Genomic DNA, 20,817 nt, shown 5'->3' on the forward strand with positions numbered 1-20,817 from the left:
GGGGGGAAAGAGTAGGGGGGGGGGGGAAAGAGTGGGGGGGGGAAAGAGTGGGGGGGGGAAAGAGTGGGGGGGGGAAAGAGTGGGGGGGGGAAAGAGTGGGGGGGGGAAAGAGTGGGGGGGGGAAAGAGGGGGGGGGGAAAGAGTGGGGGGGGGAAAGAGTGGGGGGGGGGGAAAGAGTGGGGGGGGGAAAGAGTGGGGGGGGGAAAGAGTGGGGGGGGGGGAAAGAGTGGGGGGGGGGAAAGAGTGGGGGGGGGGGAAAGAGTGGGGGGGGGGAAAGAGTGGGGGGGGGGAAAGAGTGGGGGGGGGGAAAGAGTGGGGGGGGGGGAAAGAGTGGGGGGGGGAAAGAGTGGGGGGGGGGAAAGAGTGGGGGGGGGGGAAAGAGTGGGGGGGGGGGAAAGAGTGGGGGGGGGGGAAAGAGTGGGGGGGGGGGAAAGAGTGGGGGGGGGGGGAAAGAGTGGGGGGGGGGGGGGAAAGAGTGGGGGGGGGGGGAGAGAAACAGGAGGGAGAGACAGACATCAGAATCAGGTATCTTGGGACCGCAAGATCTGGTCTGGGATCGACGGAAAGAGTGGGCGAAATGACTGGCTTTTGAAGTTCAGGCCAGTATTCAGTCTGACAGGATGAATGTTGCTTGCCCGTGATTGTTGAAGGGATTTGGCCTATCTCCCCAGGTTCACCGATGAACACAAAACTGTTCCCAGCTCAACGACAGATAGACAATCTCATTCAAGATCATTGCTGCAATAGGAGGAGCTTTCGACACATTTCTGAGCGATGTTCCCCCTCGCTGTGTGGCCACGCAGTAACTGGGAATATTCTACATGGGGAGTAGACTGTCCACCAACAATGCTCCCCTTGTGGCAGCGCGTCAACCTTTAAGAGGCCGCGCAGTGCAACATGCTGGCTGCACACAGCAAACAGGAGTTCGATAACATTGCCTAGTCTCACTCAAAGCTCACCCGTGGTCACCGAGGAGAAATATCTCCATCTGCAGCACTTTGATCATCACAAAAACTTTAAAATAAATCATTTAACAAAAACCATTCTGGACTTTCTAAGATCTAACTTCAAGAGAGAGAATGCTGGGGCTCTGGAAGAAAGAGTCTGCCTTGAGTGGGGCTATTCAGTAACTGACTACGAATAAATGTACCTTATCCACACGTCTAAAGAAGTGACTTGCATTTCAACCATAGAATCCCTACAGTACAGAAAGAGGCCACTCGGCCTGCACACTCAGGCCCTATCCCCATAACTCCATGTATTTACCTTGCTAATTCCCCTGATACTCCGGGGCAATTTAGCATGGTCAATCCACCTAACCTGCACATCTATGGAGTGAGGGAGGAAACCGGAGCGCCTGGAGGAAACCCACGCAGACACCAGGGGATTGGGGGGGGGGGGAGAGAGAGTAATGTGCAGACTCTGCACAGACAGTGACCCAAGCTGGGAATCGAACCCAGCTCCCTGGCAGTGTGAGGCAGCAGTGCTTACCATTATGTCAACATAACACTTGTGACATCCCAGAGTGAATCAGAGTGCATGAAGAACTTAAACCGCACTACTGTAGAGAAACATGATCATCAAATTGTACAGCGCAAGATCCCATAAACAGCTGTGGGATTTTGAGTCAGAACGTGCTTTGATGATACTGAAGGCGTCCCATAAGGTCACTGTCGCTTGACTGAAAATAAGTGCTGTAGGGTCTTCAATGTCCCCCTGAACAGGATCCCAGTTAACTGCCTCACTGGGGGAGGGGGTCTGGGTAAAATGACCTGGTGGTATTATCGCTAGATTATTAATCCAGAAACTCACCGGGTTCGAATCCCGCCACGGCAGATGGTGGAATTTGAATTTAATAAAAAGCATCTGGAATTAAGAATCTACTGACCATGAAACTATTGTCGATTGTTGGAAAATCCCATCTGAGTCACTAATGTCTCTTTAGGGAAGGAAATCTGCCGTCCTTACCCGGTCTGGCCTACATGTGACTCCAGAGCCACAGCAATGTGGTTAACTCTCAACTGCCCTGTGAAATGGCCCAGCGAGACACTCAGTTCAAGGACAACTAGGGATGGGCAATAAATGCTGGTCTTGCCAGCGTCGCCCATGTCCCACAAATGAATTAAAAAAAGGACAGCACCTCTGACAATCTGGCACGACCGCAATACCACACTGAAGTATCATCTTGGATTATATCTTCAAGTCTCTGGAATCAGGGTTCAACACACAGCCCTCTGACTCAGAATCCCTACAGAGCAGAAGGAGACCGTTCGACCCATCGAGGTTGCAACAACCACAATCCCACCCAGCCCCTCACCCACGACCCCACATTTTTACCCCGCTAATCCCTCTAACCTACACATCCCGGGATACTAAGGGAAAATTTAGCATGGCTAATCAAACTAACTCGGACATCTCTGGACTGTGGGAGGAAACCAGAGCACCCGGAGGAAACCTAGGCAGACACAGGGAGAACGTGCAGACTCCACACAGACAGTGACCCGAGCCGGGAATCGAACCTGGGCCCCTGCGCGCTGAGAGGCAGCAGTGCAAACCACTGGGCCACCGTGCCACCCTCAGGGATGGGTGATACTGAACAATGGTGATGATTTAACTGGGCGAAAAACAGACTTAAAAATGAGGGATTTGATTAATGGTCACAATTACCAAAGGGCAAACTTGCCGTTTTTCAAACACCATCCAAGATCCAACACCATGGTGAAGGGTGTGAGGACCTGGGAACGGGTTCTCTGCCAATCGCTTTGCTTGGTGAAAATGGGCACGTCACACAGGAAGGATCGAGCAAAGTGCCTTCCGGAAAAGAAAGCAGCCAAGGCCAACGCAGCGTCACCCGATTATTGCAAATTCCGAAGCAAGCAAGCACACCGACAACCAAAGATGGAGGCGCGACCAATTTCTTCGCATTGCTGCTTCACTCACCATCATCATCTGCAGCCATGCCAGAAGGTTCCAGAACATAGTGCAGCTTTATGTAGTTCACGTAAGCGGGGTCTGTCTGTGCAGTTTCCGGTTGGCTGGCAGTGCTGTCCGTTGCGGCTGACTCACTCGGAATCAGCTCGTTTGCCACTCCAGTCTTCAGTTTAGCAGCAGTTGATGGAACATTGTTATCCAGTGTAGGTTTCCCTGGTGCGGTACAGGTGCACCCTAATACAAGTGACTGTGAATACTCGGAGTTCAAGGTAGAATGGGTGGGCTCCGCAGTACAACGGGAACACTGTATCTCTAATGTGGTCCCGGAAGAGCAAGAGGTGTGCGTGGAATCCGATGTCTCGCGTCCTTGTGTACCGAGGGCTTTGTGGCAGTCTTCTGTGGGTGGCCCAGGTCGGGCGTCCTCCTTTGGTTTGGATATGGCGTCGTTTAGATTACACCGAGCTTCTGCGGAGCTTGTAGCAGCTAGAGCCCGCCTGAAAATGTCTGCAGCAAACTCCTTGGCTTTACCCGTGGCGGAGGACTGGTCACATTGGGCAGGGTGACACGCTGCCAGGACAGCCTGCTTCCAGCTCGCAAGTTCCCAGCTCAGCATTTCCTCGGGGCAGGTTTCAGCGCGCGCGCCGGCGGCTGCGTCAGCTTTGTGCAAGTCTGGCGCCCCGTGGCTGGATGAAGGATAATTCGCACCTTCATATCGCTGACAACTGGACATAACACTATCCATGGCTGGTGAAATAAGACTGGGATCCAGCTCACAGTGGCCTGGGAGTGCAGCGTTTTCACTGCTCTTGCTGTACAGAATCTGTCCTTTCTCACCTGGAACACAGAAAACCAAAAGGGAATAGCGATTAGACAAATCCGTATTGGAAGGACAGCTGGTTAAGATTGTGCAGAGGTTTTGTTATGGATCAGATGTTCTGGGCTGGTTCCAATTGCCCTGAAAGGAATTCTCCCCCTCGTCAGTCCTGAGGTTTTGCTCTGGTTATTTGCCTCTTCCCTGGAGATTCCATGCTCCAGCGAGAGAACAGCAGGAGGACTCTGGACAATGATTCTCCAGTAGCACAAACATGGAGCAGGCTTAACAGACTAGCTGCTCCTTCCCTGCCCATTGCTTTTCTCAAACAGAAAGATCTCTAGCTGAATGTCACCATCAAAGCTGAGTCACCTAACGTTAGTTCAATGTGGCTACAATTAATCCCAATGGGTTAGAGATGGGAATTCCAGTGACTCTGATGGAACTGTGTGTAAGAAGACAGAGGGTGAGCACAGAGCAAGGACATGACAGGACACGGTTACAATGCCCAACAGGGAGAGATGCTATTTATATCTGGATATTGTGTAACTAGGGAGAAAATTTGTAAAGTATTGGGGATCAAGGGTGGCACAGTGGTTAGCGCTGCTGCCTCACAGCGCCAGGGACCCGGGTTCGATTCCCGGCTCGGGTCACTGTCTGTGCGGAGTCTGCACATTCTCCCCGTGTCTGTGTGGGTTTCCTCCGGGTGCTCCGGTTTCTTCCCACAGCCCAAAGATGTGCGGGTTAGGTGGATTGGCCATGCTAAATTGCCCTTTGGTGTCAGGGGGATTAGTAGGGTAAACATGTGGGGGTTACGGGAATAGGGCCTGGGGTGGGATTGTGCTCGGTGCAGACTCGATGGGCCAAATGGCCTCCCTTCTGCACTGTAGGGATTCTATGATTCTGAGGGAGTGGAAAGGTATCAGTACATCAAGAATAAACGGCTGTGTTGCTCCTCTGCCAAGCGTTATAATCCTTACATTTAAATCAAACTTCTGACAACCGCAGAACATCGCAACGTATTTTACAATGTTTAGCTAGGTAGTTGCTGGTGTATCACAGGAAATGCAACAGCCAATTTATACACAACAAGTTCCCATAAGCAGTCATGTGATCATTATCGTTTTTAGAAAGGTGATGTTGGTTGATGGATAAACATTGCCCAGGACACCAGGGAGAATTTCTCTGTTCTTTCAATAATACTATGAGATCTAAGTTAGAAGAGGGACCCTGTCAATGTTTTCATATCTCATCCAAAAGACAGCAACCTCAATACCACTCAGTGGTGCACAGGCAGTGTCAGCTTAGACTGTATGCTCTGGAGTGGGACTTTAACCTATGATCTTCTAAAGGTTTGATTTATTATTGTCACATGTATTTATATACAGTGAAAAGTATTGTTTCTTGCGCGCTATACAGACAAAGCATACCGCTCATAGGGTACACAGGGGAGAAGGAAAGGAGAGAGTGCAGAATTTAGTGTTACAGTCATAGCTAGGGTGTAGAGAAAGATCAACTTAATATAAGGTAGGTCCATTCAAAGGTCTGACGACAGCAGGGAAGAAGCTGTTCTTGAGTCAGTTGGAATGCGACCTCAGATTTTTTATCTTTCTCCTGACGGAAGAAGGTGGAAGTGTGTATGTCCGGCGTGTGTGGGATCCTCGATTATGCTGGCTGCTTTGCCGAGGCAGTGGGAAGTGTAGTTAGAGTCAATGGATGGGAGGGTGGTTTGCGTGATGGACTGGGCGACATTCTCCTCGTGTCTACATTCTCCTCGTGTCTGCATGGGTTTCCTCCGGGTGCTCCGGTTTCCTCCCACAGTCCAAAGATGTGCGGGTTAGGTTGATTGGCCATGCTAAATTTTCCCCTTAGTGTCCTGGGATGTGTAGGTTAGAGGGATTAGTGGGCAAAATATGTAGAGATGTGGGGGTAGGGCCTGGGTGGGATTGTGGTCGGTGCAGACTCGATGGGCCGAATGGCCTCTTTCTGTACTGTAGGGTTTCTATGATTCTACATTCACAATCATTTGTAGTTCCTTGCGGTCTTGGGCAGAGCAGGGGAGCCATACCAAGCTGAGACACAACCAGGAAGGATGCTTTCTATGGTGTATCTGTAAAAATTGGAGAGTGTCGTAGCTGACATGCCAAATTTCCTTAGCCTTCTGAGAAAGTAGAGGCGTTGGTGAGCTTTCTGAACTATAGCTTTGACGTGGAGGGACCAGAGTTAGCACTGAGTCACGGCTGACCCATACTTTAGTGCCCAGATCTAGCAGTGGAGATGAAAAGCAATTGGCTGCTCCAGTGAAGGGGGGGGTGAGAGGGAGAATGAGCATATTCCTGCCTGCGTGAAAATAACATGAACCAAATATCCCCCCTTCTCTAAGCCCACTCACACGTTCTAACTATGTTCCCAAATGAGCAGCCAGAGAGGGGATTACCTGCTGTGTTTACGGATATTGCACAGGCTACCAGTGAGTAGCTGGTGTTGAGTAACACCACTCCGTCCTTTTTGAGCTGAAACGCAGGCTGGAACGTGGGGAAGGGATACACCACCTGGTACTTTGTGTGAAACATGAAGCCATGCTGGAGACAGTAAGAATTCTGCTCATCTGTAACGCACACAACAGCAGCAAGTTAGGTCTGTGCAATGTGAAGTAATACAAATCTTGTCTGACTCGCGCGCACTCTGAAAAGTTTTATTCTGTCGTACCTGTGCTGAGCAAAGCCATGTCCTTACAGTCTGGACAGAATGCAAATGGCGGAGTAGCAACTGTTGTGATATAAATGTCTCTGTCATTTTCATCGCTCATCACCATGTTTATCAGCAGATCATTCACGGAGCGAATGCTGGATTAAAAAAAAAACAAACTCAATCACATTCTCAAATAACCAGGTGAAAATATTCTATTAGGAAACAGCTTTGCTGGAGAGGGAGCAAAGGCTCCTCCCTATCCTGGGACTAACACACACAGCAAGCAGAAGTGAGTCACCCACACATCTCCTAGCAGCTGGGAGTGGAAAAGAATCTGCAGCACAGAGGAAATAAAAAGTGGGTGGGGGGTGGCATTTTAAAAAGGATACCAGAACAAGAAGATCCTACAAATAGCAAACAACAAATTCATTCATTTGAGGCGTTGTTGGTTCAGGAAGAGGTGTTGAATAGGGCACAGGAGTAACATCCTCCTTCAGATAAATGCTTCAATATCAAACGGCTGGAGCTGTGGTTTAATGACTCAGTGGATTCTTGTGCTCATCCCCTCGATTGGGACTCGAAGCTTTCTGACTCAGTGCTGAGGGTGCTACCCACTGAACCCATTAGACAACCAACTACAAATCTCGGCAACTTTTGCTGCAGGGGCTTCAGAGAGGAAAGTATTCAACAGGATAGGAACACTGATCTACTTAAAAGAACATTTCCATTTATATCAAATCAGACATTTTGAGTATTGCAAAATAGTGCGGATGATGGAAATCATAGGACTCCTACAATGCAGAAGGAGGCCATTTGGCCCATTGAGTCTGCACCAACTCTCTGAAAAAGCAACCCAGCCAGATCCTTTCCCTATAACCCCATATATTATCTCACTATTCCCCCTAACCTACACATGTTGGGACACCAAGGGGCAATTTAGCATGGCCAATCCCCCTAACCTACACATGTTGGGACATTAAGGGGCAATTTAGCATGACCAATCCCCCTAACCTACACATGTTGGGACACCAAGGGGCAATTTAACATGGCCAATCCCCCTAACCTACACATGTTGGGACATCAAGGGGCAATTTAGCATGGCCAATCCATCTAACCTGCACATCTTTGGAGTGTGGGAGGAAACTGGAGCACCCGGAGGAAACCCACACAGACACGGGAAGAACGTGCAGACTTTACACAGACAGTGACCCACGGCCGGAATCAAATCAGGGTACCTGGCGCTGTGAGGCATTAATGCTAACCACTGTGCTGCCCTGGAGCTTAAATAAAAACAGAAAATTCTGGAAAAACTCAAGAGCTCTGAAGAAGAGTCATACAGGCTTGAAACATTAACTCTCTGCCTCTCTTCACAGATGCTGTCAGACCCACTGAGTGTTTCCAGCATTTTCTGTTTGTATTTTGAGCATTGCATTCAGTTTGAAACACTGGCTCTCAGGGGGGATATACTGGCCTTGGAGGGGCTGCAGTGCACGGCTAAAAGAGTGAAATCAAGAGGACAGATTCCACAGGCCTTCTAGTCCCTTGAATATAAGAGATTAATGAATCGATATGGTTAGATTGAAGGGGTTTGGTAGATAAATAAAGATAATCTATTTCCCCTGTTGGTGATGACAAGTCCAAAACAAGGGGGCACAACCTTAAAAGTAGACCTGGGTTAGTCAGGGGTGATGTCAGGAAGCACTTCTTCACACAAAGTGGGGGGTGGGGGGGGAAGCTGCAGGGGCTGAATAGGCTCCGACCGCTGCTATGAATACTTACTTGAAGCCAAATACAATAAGCTTTGAGGGATCGCTTGGCCATTCACACACTGTCAGATACAAGTCACTGTACACTTCCTGATCTTTGAAGAGGTGCACTTGCCTCACCTAAAGTTCAACAAAAAGGGATTAAAAAACAAGAGTATCCAACTAAATCCGAGTATAAATATAGTGCGTGCGAGCGCGAGTGAGCATGCGAGCGAGTTGAGTGCGCACGTGGATGCGTGTGTGCCTGCACCCACATATAGAAGTTTGTGAGACAAAGTATGTTTTGTATCTGTTTGAACTGGAAGGGACTTCCTCCTTTAAGTTAACAAGCGACAGGGTAATTCCTAATCCACCCGGCACCACCCTCTACCCCTCCCTGTGTATGAGTTATGGGTGACTCACATAAGCAGACTTCTTGACAGAAGCCAGAGGGTGGTTGTAGAGAGTTGTTTTTCAAACTGGAGGCCTGTGACCAGCGGTGTGCCTCAGGGATCAGTGCTGGGCCCACTGTTATTTTGTCACTTATATGAATGATTTGGATGAGAATACAGGGAGCATGTTTGTAGATGACACCAAGATTGGTGGCATAGTGGACAGTGAAGAAAGTTATCTCCAATTGCAACGGGATCTTGATCAATTGGGCCAGTGGGCTGACGAATGGCAGATGGAGTTGAATTTCGACAAATGCAAGGTGATGCATTTTGGTAGATTGAACCAGGGCAGGACTTACTCAGTTAATGGTAGGGCGTTGGGGAGAGTTACAGAACAAAGAGACCTAGGGGTACATGTTCCCTAGCTCCTTGAAAGTGGAGTCACAGGTGGACAGAGTGGTGAAGGAGGCATTCGGCATGCTTGGTTTCATCGGTCAGAAGATTGAATACAGGAGTTGGAATGTCTTGTTGAAGTTGTACAAGACATTGGTAAGGCCACACTTGGAATACTGTGTGCAATTCTGATCACCCTATTATAGAAAGGATATTATTAAACTAGATAGAGTGCAGAAAAGATTTACTAGGATGCTACCGGGACTTGATGGATTGAGTTATAAGGAGAGGCTGGATAGACTGGGACATTTTTCCCTGGAGCGTAGGAGGCTGAGGGGTGACCTTATAGAGGTCTATAAAATAATGAGGGGCACAGACAAAGTAGATAGTCAATATCTTTTCCCAAAGGTAGGGGAGTCTAAAACTAGAGGGTATAGGTTTAAGGTGAGAGGGGAGAGATACAAAAGTGTCCAGAGGGGCAATTTTTTCACACAGAGGGTGGTGAGTGTCTGGAACAAGCTGGCAGAGGTAGTAGTAGAGGCGGGTACAATTTTATCTTTTAAAAAGCATTTAGATAGTTACATGGGTACGATGGGTATAGAGGGATATGGGCCAAATGCGGGCAATTGGGATTAGCTTAGGGGTTTTAAAAAAAGGGTGGCATGGACAAGTTGGGCCGAAGGGCCTGTTTCCATGCTGTAAACCTCTCTGACTCTATGACTAGCCCCTGCCAGAAAGAATCAGAGGGAGGGCACCACTTCCTTTCACTCCCAACTTCTGCAACTTCCTCCAATCTCAAAACCCTCCAAGATCTTTCCACTCCTCCAGATTCAACACACACCCATTGCTGTAACAGTGACAGTCGTGTTCTCAGCATCTGGAGTTCACTCCCTAAACCCCTCAGCCTCTCTCACTCTCCTCCATTCAGACACTCCTGAAAACTCATCTTCCCACCAAGTCTCACATCACCTGTCTTAGCATCCCATGCGGCCCAATATCAAACGGTGTTTGATCATCGCTCCTGTGAAGCGCTTCGGGAACTTTTAATACATGAAAGACGCTATAAGAACATAAGAAATAGGAGCAGGAGTCGGCCATCTAGCCCCTCGAGCCTGCCCCGCATTCAATAAGATCATGGCTGATCTGAAGTGGATCAGTTCCACTTACCCGCCTGATCCCCATAACCCCTAATTCCCTTAGCGATCAGGAATCCATCTATCCGTGATTTAAACATATTCAACGAGGTAGCCTCCACCACTTCAGTGGGCAGAGAATTCCAGAGATTCACCACCTTCTGAGAGAAGAAGTTCCTCCTCAACTCTGTCCTAAACTGACCCCCTTTTATTTTGAGGCTGTGCCCTCTAGTTCTAGCTTCCTTTCTAAGTGGAAAGAATCTCTCCACCTCTACCCTATCCAGCCCCTTCATTATCTTATAGGTCTCTATAAGATTCCCCCCTCAGCCTTCTAAATTCTAACGAGTACAAACCCAATCTGCTCAGTCTCTCCTCATAATCAACACCCCTCATCTCTGGTATCAACCTGGTGAACCTTCTCTGAACTCCCTCCAAGGCCAATATATCCTTCCGCAAATAAGGGGACCAATACTGCACACAGTATTCCAGCTGCGGCCTCACCAATGCCCTGTACAGATGCAGCAAGACATCTCTGCTTTTACATTCTATCCCCCATGCGATATAGGCCAACATCCCATTTGCCTTCTTGATCTTCTCAATGCAAGTTGTTGTTGGGAAGCTAAAAACCGATAACAACGCAACACGGTCAGCGAGAAAGAAAAGGGACGATGTTCACCAAGGACGTGTTTAGCCACTGGAATCCGAAGCAGTCACTAATCACAATGAAACCTTTGGTACTCACCTTCTTCAACTTGTCGTGGATGTTGAACTTCCACCAGTACAGGTAATACACGTAGTATGGCAATTCGTCAATATCCTGCTCTGGGACGTCCCTGGTGTAGGACAGCACGTACCTACCACATTTCGTAAAGCCAAGGAATATGTGGCTGTGGCGAGAGAAAAGGAACTGACTGAACGGTTGGAAGTTGAAGTAACATTTCCTGGTTAATTCAGACATTTTCAGAACTGCAAAATTCAGCAAAACATTCAGATATATGTGAAATTCACTCATTAAATTCCAGCATTATTGTTTTGGGGGGTGCGGTCTAATTTTTCTCTCCCTCTCTAGATGTTTTCTCAGACAGCTCCATGCACCCAGTTTGCCTTTGATACTTTGCCCAGGGAATCAGGCGAGACCCCACTTCTTGTCCTTTCTCGTTCCCATAATGTGGGGGCGGAGGGGGAGCAGTTAGTACATAACAGTTGAAGCTAATCCTATCCTCATCCACTGTAAAGTGCCTGTACCCCTTCAGTAGTCACTGCACTGTGTATTAGGAAAAGTTGAGTCTAAGTTTATTTATTAGTGTCACAGGTAGGCTTACATTAACACTGCAATGAAGTTACTGTGTAAATCCCCTCGTCGCCACACTCTGGCGCCTATTCGGGTTACACTGAGGGAGAATTTAGCACGGCCAATCCACCCTAACCAGCACGTCTTTCAGACTGTGGGAGGAAACCGGAGCACCTGGAGGAAACCCACGCAGACACAGGGGAGAACGTGCAGACTCTGCACAGACAAAATAAAGTTAGTTTATTTATTTGTCACAAGTAAGGCTTACATTAACACTGTAATGACGTTACTGTGAAAATCCCCTAGCTGCCACACTCTGGCACCTGTTCGGGTACACAGAGGGAGAATTTAGCATGGACGATGCACCCTAACCAGCACGTCTTTCAGAATGTGGGAGGAAACTGGAGCAGCCGGAGGAAACCCCACGCAGACACGGGGAGAATGTGCAGACTCCGCACAGACAGTGACCCAAGCTGGGAATTGAACCTAGGTCCCTGGCGCTGTGAGGCAGCAGTGCCGCCCCCTCTCTCTAACTTAGGGGAACTGAGCCCTTTTCCAGTTTCCGTACTGCAGCCCAATGAGTTCAACTGACTCAATTTGGACCAAAGACCAGGAATTGAAACTGGCATCTTGCTGAACTGCAAGGCTTGCTTTACCAGGTCAGCCAAGGTCCAACTGAATGGCAGAAAAGGCTCGAGGTTGAATAGCCTCCTCCTTTGCCTATTAACTAAATTCTCTGAGCTACAAGGGAAATAGCTCAGCGCTTCAAACAAACATTTCCCCATCGAGAGGAACAGAGTCAGATGAAACCAACAGGAGGTCAGAATTAGAATGTGCGAGTGTAAACGTACAAGCAGCAGACTGTGATGGTGTCACAAGCACCGGAATGCAAGGTGTAGACTATCAGGCTGTTTCTTGTCACCAAACCAGAAAGCAGCTTTGGAGAGATTTGTTAGGCGAAATATAGAAATGGCAATATTGCATGCTACCTCTGCGATTTCAATGGGTCCCACTCAATAAATTAAAACATTAACGCCATGTGATAAAATTAATTGTGATGTTAAGAACTAAATACCAGAGAGACTAGTAGATTCACATGGGGTCTGGGTTTGTACATTATACAATGGGATTCTGGAGCAGAAGACAATGCACTTGTTTGAAAAACCCTCTCTCCTCTATTTCAGAACTGTCATGAAGCTGTTTAAAATGAAGGGTTAATGCCTGTGGAGGACAATGCAATGTCCCAGACAAATTCCCCCACACAATAGCAGCAATGACTTGGGGCCCAACATTCTTCTCCAGTTAAATCAATGAATAAATGAAACTCTTGTAACTGGAACTAAAATATCCGTCAATTCAGGAAACGATTTACATACCCAGCTAGTAAGAAATCATCATCCACGATGTTCTTCAGGGGCACACAGAGAATGGGAGGTAAGTTTTGGAACATTCGGTGTGAGAACTGGCCAGTTATCTGCGAGAGAAAAAGGTAACATATCTGTTTGCGGCCAAAGTAAGAACCATGTGACAACGGGCATTCGATTGGACAAGGACTGGGTTCAAATGGTTTTGATATCATAGAATCCCTACAGTGCAGAAGGAGGCGATTCGGCCCATCGAGTCTGCACCGACCACAATCCCACCCAGGCCCTACCCCCACATATTTACCCGCTAATCCCTCTAACCTACGCATCCCAGGACTCTAAGGGGCAATTTTTAACCTGGCCAATCAACCTAACCCGCACATCTTTGGACTGTGGGAGGAAACCGGAGCACCCGGAGAAAACCCACGCAGACACGAGGAGAATGTGCAAACTCCACACAGACAGTGACCCGAGCCGGGAATCGAACCTGGGGCCCTGGAGCTGTGAAGCAGCAGTGCTAACCACTGTGCTACCGTGCCGCCCTTAACTACAGTCTCACAATGATCCAATTGTATAATTGTAAACTGCCAGAAGGGCTGCAATAACTGGAAACTTGCCCCACCATTCAGCTGAGTTGAGATTCAGATCAGATTGTCCATCCACTCCTGAGAATTCAGGAATGACCAGAAAGATCCTTACAACCTCAACTTTTAATATATGTATTTAATGAGTGAGTGTAAACCCTGAGAGCATCCCAATGTCATGAAACATTCACCAGATTCACCAACATTTAACAGGTCACCAATGACCTGTCCTGGTCACCCCATGCCAACACTATAGTTAAGAAAGCCCACCAACGCCTTTATTTCTCAGGAGGCTAAGGAAATTTGGCATGTCCGCTACGACTCTCACCAACTTTTACAGATGCACCACAGAAAGCATTCTTTCTGGTTGTATCATAGCTTCGTGTGGGCTCCTGCTCTGCCCAAGAACACAAGAAACTACAAAGGGTCATGAATGTAGCCCAATCCATCACGCAAACCAGCCTCCCATCCATTGACTCTGTCTACACTTCCCACTGCCTCAGAAAAGCAGCTAGCATAATCAAGCAACCACACGCACCCCGGACATTTTCTCTTCCACCTTCTTCCATCGGGAAAAAGCTACAAAAGTCTGAGGACATGTACCAACCGACTCAAGAACAGCTTCTTCCCTGCTGCCATCAGACTTTTGAATGGACCTACCTTATATTAAGCTGATTTTTCTCTATACCCTAGCTATGACTGTAACACTACATTCTGCATTCTCTCCTTTCCTTCTCTATGAACGGTACGGTACGTCTTATCTGTATAGCGCCTAAGAGACAATACTTTTCACTGTATACTAATACATGTGACAATAATAAATCAAATCAAAGTCAGTGTCACAATATACAATTTCCGGTTGTTAATGTCTTTATTTGCCGAGCTTATTAAACCTGGTTTAAGAATGATGAGAATCTGGTGAGGGAGAATTGAGCACGGCCAATGCACCTAACTATTACATTGACGTAACGTAGGAAAGAGAACAGCCAATTTGCACGGCAAGTTCCCACAACAGCAATGTGATACCCACCAGATAATCTGTTTTAGTGAATTGGCCGAGATAAATATTGGCCAGGACACCAGAAAGAAATCTCCTGCTCTTAAACTTGAATTTTAAAAATGGCGCACACTTGAAGACCAAATGCAAACATGTCTCCAAAGGAGAAAACGCTGGAAAATCTCAGCAGGTCTGGCAGCATCTGTAAGGAGAGAAAAGAGCTGACGTTTCGAGTCCGGGTGACCCTTTGTCAAAGCTAAAAGGCACAGAAAGTGGGAGATATTTATACTGCAGGGGGAGGGAATGAAAGATGAGTCATAGCCACTAAAACCAGGGGAAAGGCTGCTAATTGCAGTCCAGGGCAAACATGTCTCCTTCTTAACTGTTGACACATCGCATTTCTCCCATTTTCACACCATATAATTCCAGTGCCAATTCATACTAAGTTAGGGACAAGACAATTCTGTGTTACAGCTGCATATTCATTAGGATGTACACCGAAACTACCCAAACTCATTTTACACAGAAGATACTTTTACATAATTAAACCCTGGTTCCAGAGGTGAACACGTTTACTGCACTATTCAGTCCCGAACAACTGTATTGTTGTGGCAGGTTACAGAGTGAATTCCTTTCCGAAATGCAGCCACTTCTCGCAGAGGCAAACACGGCGACCATTCTACATCGACAACAGCCCACTAAACAGCAGCGACACCAATAACCAGCCAAGTAAACTCATGTCGGTTGGTACTGGTTAAGAGAAAAGGTAATGTGCTACTGCAAAGCAATGTTAGCCAACTCGAGTTGTGTCATTATGACTCAATCCCACAAGACATTCCATCCAGATTTCCAACTGAGCCAAGTTAACAAGGATGATGTGATGCAACAATTAGGAATAGGACAGTGTGACTAAACCACACAATCCAACCCCCCCCCCCCCCCCCCCCCCCCCCACACCTCGTGGAATAAAGCTGCTGCTTACAAGGCCTTCATTGCCAGAAGACTTGGGCACAAGTGCAAGGATGTCTTGCTGCTGCTGTACAGGGCCTTGGTGAGACCACACCTGGAGTAGTGTGTGCAGTTTTGGTCTCCCTATCTATGAAAGGATGTAATTCCACAGAGGGAGTGCAGCAAAGGACTGATTCCTGGGACGTCAGGATTGTCTTATGAAGAGAGATTGGAGCGACTGGGCCTGTATTCACTGGAATTTAGAAGAATGAGAGGGGGATGGAATTGAAATGTATAAAATTCTGACAGAGCTGGACAGACTGGATGCCAGGATGTTGTTTCCTCTGGCTGGGTGGGTTGAGAATAAGGGGTCACAGGCGCAGGATACAGCGTAGGTCATTTAGGATTGAGATGAGGAGAAACTTCTTCACTCAGAGGGTGGTGAACCTGTGAAATTCTATACACAGCATCAGACTGTGGAAGCCAAGTCACTGAATATATTTAAAGAAAGTAATAGAGAGATTTCTACATTCTTAAGGTCTAGGGCAAAGTGGGAATATGGTATGGAGATCGAGCAGCCAGCATAATTAAGGACCCCCCACGCATCCCGGGCATTCCCTCTTCCATCTTCTTCCGTCGGGAAAAAGATACAAAAGTCTGAGGTCACGTACCAACCGACTCAAGAACAGCTTCTTCCCTGCTGCTGTCAGACTTTTGAATTTACCTAGCTCATTAAGTTGATCTTTCTCGACACCCTAGCTATGACTGTAATAAAACATTCAGCACTCTCCCCTTTCCTTCTACATGTACAATGAGAAGTCTCACAACACCAGGCTAAAGCCCAACAGGTTTATTTGGAATCACGAGCTTTCGGAGCACTGCTCCTTCATCAGGTGAGTCAGCTGATAGAGTCAGTCATAGAAACTCTACAGTGCAGAGAGGCGCCATCTGGCCCATCGAGTCTGCACCGACCACAATCCCACCCAGGCCCTATCCCCATATCCCTACACATTTTACCCGCGAATCCCTCTAACCTACACATCTCAGGACACTAAAGGGGCAATTTTAACATGGCCAATCAACCTAACCCGCACATCTTGGGAGCATCCGGAAGAAACCCACGCAGACACGGGGAGAATGTGCAAACTCCACACAGACAGTGACCCAAGCCGGGAATCGAACCCAGGTCCCTGGAGCTGTGAAGCAGCAGTACTACCCACCGTGCCGTCATAGAGGTTTACAGCATGGAAACAGGCCCTTCGGCCCAACTTGTCCATGCTGCCCTTTAAAAAAAAAACTCCTAAGCTAATCCCAATTGCCCGCATTTGGCTCATATCCCTCTATACCCATCGTACCCATGTAACTATCTAAATGCTTTTTAAAAGACAAAATTGTACCTGCCTCTACTACTACCTCTGGCAGCTTGTTCCAGACACTCACCACCCTCTGTGTGAAAAAATTGCTCCTCTGGACACTTAAACCTATGCCCTCTAGTTTTAGAGTCCCCTATCTTTGGGAAAAGATATTGACTATCTAGCTGATTTATGCTCCTCATTATTTTATAGACCTCTATGAGATCACCCCTCAGCCTCCTACGCTCCAGGGAAAAAAGTCCCAGTCGATCCAGTCTCTCCTTCTAACTCAAACCATCAAGTCCCGGTAGCATCCTTGTAAATCTTTTCTGCACTCTTTCTAGTTTAATAATATCCTTTCTATAATAGGGTGACCAGAATTGCACACAGTATTCCAAGTGTGGCCTTACCAATGTCTTGTACAACTTCAACAAGACATTCCAACTCCTGTATGAAGGAGCAGTGCTCCGAAGGCTCATGATTTCAAATAAACCTGTTGGACTTCAACCTGGTATCTTGAGACTTCTTACTGTGCCCATTCCAGTCCAATGCCGGCATTTTCACCTCATTCTATATGTACAGCATGCTTTGTATAGCGCACAAGAAACAATACTTCTTACTGTATATGAATACATGTGACAATAATAAATCAAATCAAGGGGAAAACTTTCCACTGGTTGGAGTAATTACTAGCACAAAGGAAGGTGGCTGTGGTTGAAGGATATCAATCAAATGACTTTTAAGGGGCGTCTTGACAAATACATGAATAGGATGGGAATAGAGGGATATGGTCCCCGGCAGGGTAGGGGGTTTTAGTTCAGACAGGCAGCATGGTCGGAGGGCTGAAGGGGCTGTTCCTGTGCTGTAATTTTCTTTGTTCAACCATCTCAGATCCAGGACATCACTGCACGAGACCCCAGGCTAGTGTCCTAGGACCAGCCATCTTCATCAGTCACCTTCCTACCATCATAAAATCAGAAGTGGGAATATTCACTGATGATTGCACAATGTTCAGCACATTGCACAACTCCTCAGATACTGAAGCAGTCTGTGTCCTAAAGCAAGACCGAGACAATATTCAGACGTGGCTGATTAGCAGCAAGTAAAATTTCTGTCACACAAGTGTCAAACATTGACCCTCTCCAACGAAAGAGTCTGACCATTGACATTCAAGGTCATTACCATCACTGAATCCTCCACTATCAACACCCTGGGAATTACCATTGACCAGAAACTGAACTGGACTAGCCATTTAAATACTGTGGCTACAAGACCAAATCAGAGGCTGGGAACTGCAGAGTGGAACTCACCTCCTGCCCACTATCTACAAGGCACAAGTCAGGAGTGTGATGGAATACCCTTCACTTGCCTAATGAATGCAGCGCCATCAACACAAGAAGCTCTGACGGAGGGTCATCCAGACTTGAAATGTTGGCTCTATTCTCTCCCCACAGGTGCTGTCAGACCTGCTGAGATTTTCCAGCATTCTATGTTTAAGCTCAGCAGGATCTAGGACAAAGCAGTCCACTTGATTTGCACCTGTTCCATCACCTTAAACATTCACTCCCTCCACCACTGACGCACAGTGGCAGCTTGTGAACCGTCTACAAGATGCACTGCAGCAACTCACCAAGGTTTCTTCAACAGCACCTTCCAAACCCATAACTTCTAACACCTGAAGGACAAGGGAAATAGATGTATGGGGACACCACCACCTGCTAGTTCCTCTCCAATCAACATACAACCCTGACTTGGAACTATATTGCCATTCCTTCACTGTCGCTGGGTCAAAATCCCTACCTAACTGCACCGTGGTTGTAACTATTCTACATGGACTGCAGTGGTTCAAGAAGGTAGCTATCACCACCTCCTCAAAGGCAATGAGGGGTGGATGATAAATGCTGGTCTAGGCAGTGACACCCACATCCTGTAACAGAAAAAAAGATTTTGGATAATGAAACAGACTGTAACTTGTGAATCACTGAATCCCGACAATGCAAAAGGAGGCCATTTGGCCCCTCATGATTAGCACTGACCACAATCCCACCCAGGCCCATGTATTTACCCTGACATGAAGGGGCAACTTAGCATGGCCAATCAACCTAACCCACACATCTTTGGAGTGTGGGAGGAAACCAGAGCACCAGAAGGAAACCCACAGACACGGAGAGAATTTGCAAACTGGGTGGCACAGTGGTTAGCACTGCTGTCTCACAGTGCCAGGGACCCGGTTCGATTCCCAGCTTGGGTCACTGTCTGTGTGGGGTTTGCACGTTCTCCCCGTGTTTGTGTGGGTTTTCTCCGGGTGCTCCAGTTTCCTCCCATAGTCCAAAAGATGTGCTGGTTAGGGTGCATTGGCTATGCTAAATTGCCCCTTAGTGATGGGGGACCAGCTAGGGTAAATGCATGGGGTTATGGGGATAGAGTCTGGGTGGGATTGTGGTCGGTGCAGACCCGATGGGCCGAATGGCCTCCTCCTGCGCTGCAGGATTCTATGATCCACACAGTGACCAGAGGTCCCTGCCACTGAGCCACCGTGCCTCCCATCAAGAGAGCTGGAAACAGCAGCATCCAGACCAGACTCCATCCCTGACATAACAGGGTTTGCAATAAAAAATGTTGTGGGGAGAAGAAAGAGAGAGAGGGAGAGGGAATCAGAGCACAACATTAAACATCAATGTTACAAGGACACCAATTGCAAATCCTTTTCAATGCATTCAAGAGGCGGTTAGGTATAGCATTTGGGGCGAATGGGATCAAAGGTTATGGGGGGGAAAAGCAGGATTAAAGTTTATTTATTAGTCACAAGGAAGGCTTACATTAACACTGCAATGAGATTACTGTGAAATTCCCCCAGTCGCCACTGTTTGGGTCAATGAACCCTAACCAGCACATCTTTCAGACTGTGGGATGAAACCGGAGCACCCGGAGGAAACCCACGCAGACACGGGGAGAACGCGCAGACTCCAACACAGACAGTGACCCCCCCCCAAGGCGGGAATCAAACCCGGGTTCCTGGCACTTGCAAGGCCGCCGTGCTAACCCACTGTGCCACCTATTGAGCTGGACGATCGGGCACGATCGTGACGAATGGCAGAGCAGTCTCAAAGGGCCGAATGGTCTCCTCCTGCTCCTATGTCTCAAATAAAAGGCGGTGCGGAGGAGGGAGGGGAGAGAAATGGGCAATTTTAAACCAAGGAGACAAAGGAATTTCACGGGCCAATACCAATTCTAAATTTCGGTGCAATTTCAAAGGTATTTACCAGCAGGGCAAAGTCTTGGGGGGGGGGGGGGGTAGAGCGTGCACTGGGAGGGATTGGGAGCTAGAAGCCAGTGGGAGAGACAACCTTTCACTGAGGCAGCAATTGGGAGGATGGATTCTGCAATGGGATAGAATTGGAGCAGCTGAAATAAATCATTATAACACAACACACTGGTGATGGGTGACCACAGCTCATGGCTGCTGCTGGAGATTGGCAGTGAATAAAAGCCGGGTTAAGTTGTCCTGGTCAATATGGGAAAGTGATAAATTATTATATTTTGGGGTCATTTGCTGAACATGTTGCTGGGGGTTATTCCCCCCCAAAGCCTGTTTTAACCGCTTTATTCAGGGGGGTTTCCACCCTGCAAGAGGCACCTTTGGCGTCAGGAGGTGTTAACCCAGCCTGTCCTGCCGCCCTTCCCCAGTACCTTCAGCCGGTATAAGCTCCTCAGCACATTGCCTTTCTTCCTGCCGCTCGGACGCTTGTTCCAGCTCGGCGCCATCTTGTCCTCAGCTCCCCGCCTCCCTCCCGCCGCGCAACCCAACCTGCTGGCGGCCTCAGCTTTCCCCCCGCCCACCTCTCCTCCTCCACCTCATTGGTTACGCCCCCTCCCCAGCGCCGCCTCCCATTGGCCCACCCTCACGTCAATCAACGCGACCCCTAGCGAGTTAGGTTGAGAGGCGGCGTTGGCGGTAACTCCTCCCCCCCTCCTCCCCGGGGATGCTAGGTTAGCGCCCTCTGCAGGATGGGAGGCGCGCTGCAGCGCCCCACAGGGCCAATGTCAATCATAGAATCCCTCACAGCGCAAGAAGGAGGCCATTCGGCCCATCAGAGTCTGCACCAACCCCCACAAATAAGAGTTTTAACAACACCAGGTTAAAGTCCAACATGTTTATTTGGTAGCAAAATGCCATTAGCTTTC

At 48.1% G+C, this 20,817-nt stretch overlaps 1 protein-coding gene across 1 annotated transcript; it reads right to left on the bottom strand.

Moving 5' to 3' along the window:
* Positions 1-2,932: 2,932 nt before the first annotated feature.
* LOC144507629 (DDB1- and CUL4-associated factor 15-like) lies at positions 2,933-20,441 on the bottom strand. Its single transcript, XM_078234784.1, has 7 exons — positions 20,323-20,441; positions 12,764-12,861; positions 10,839-10,983; positions 8,213-8,319; positions 6,452-6,588; positions 6,180-6,350; positions 2,933-3,765 (listed from the first exon to the last, which is right to left on the bottom strand). The coding sequence occupies exons 1-7, from the start codon at positions 20,395-20,397 to the stop codon at positions 2,933-2,935; spliced, it is 1,566 nt and encodes a 521-aa protein (XP_078090910.1). The 5' UTR covers positions 20,398-20,441.
* Between the last annotated feature and the right edge of the window lie 376 nt (positions 20,442-20,817).

This window comes from Mustelus asterias, chromosome 19 (assembly GCF_964213995.1).
Source record: "Mustelus asterias chromosome 19, sMusAst1.hap1.1, whole genome shotgun sequence".
Classification (NCBI taxonomy): Eukaryota; Metazoa; Chordata; class Chondrichthyes; order Carcharhiniformes; family Triakidae; genus Mustelus; species Mustelus asterias.

Excerpts from the sequence above, each read along its gene's own strand:
- LOC144507629 (XM_078234784.1), bottom strand. The coding sequence starts at position 20,397 with ATGGCGCCGAGCTGGAACAAGCGTCCGAGCGGCAGGAAGAAAGGCAAT. Across the intron at positions 10,984-12,763 it reads GATGATTTCTTACTAGCTGG|CCACATATTCCTTGGCTTTA; the intron begins GTATGTAAATCG and ends CTCTCGCCACAG. Across the intron at positions 6,351-6,451 it reads CATGGCTTTGCTCAGCACAG|ATGAGCAGAATTCTTACTGT; the intron begins GTACGACAGAAT and ends TGTGCGTTACAG.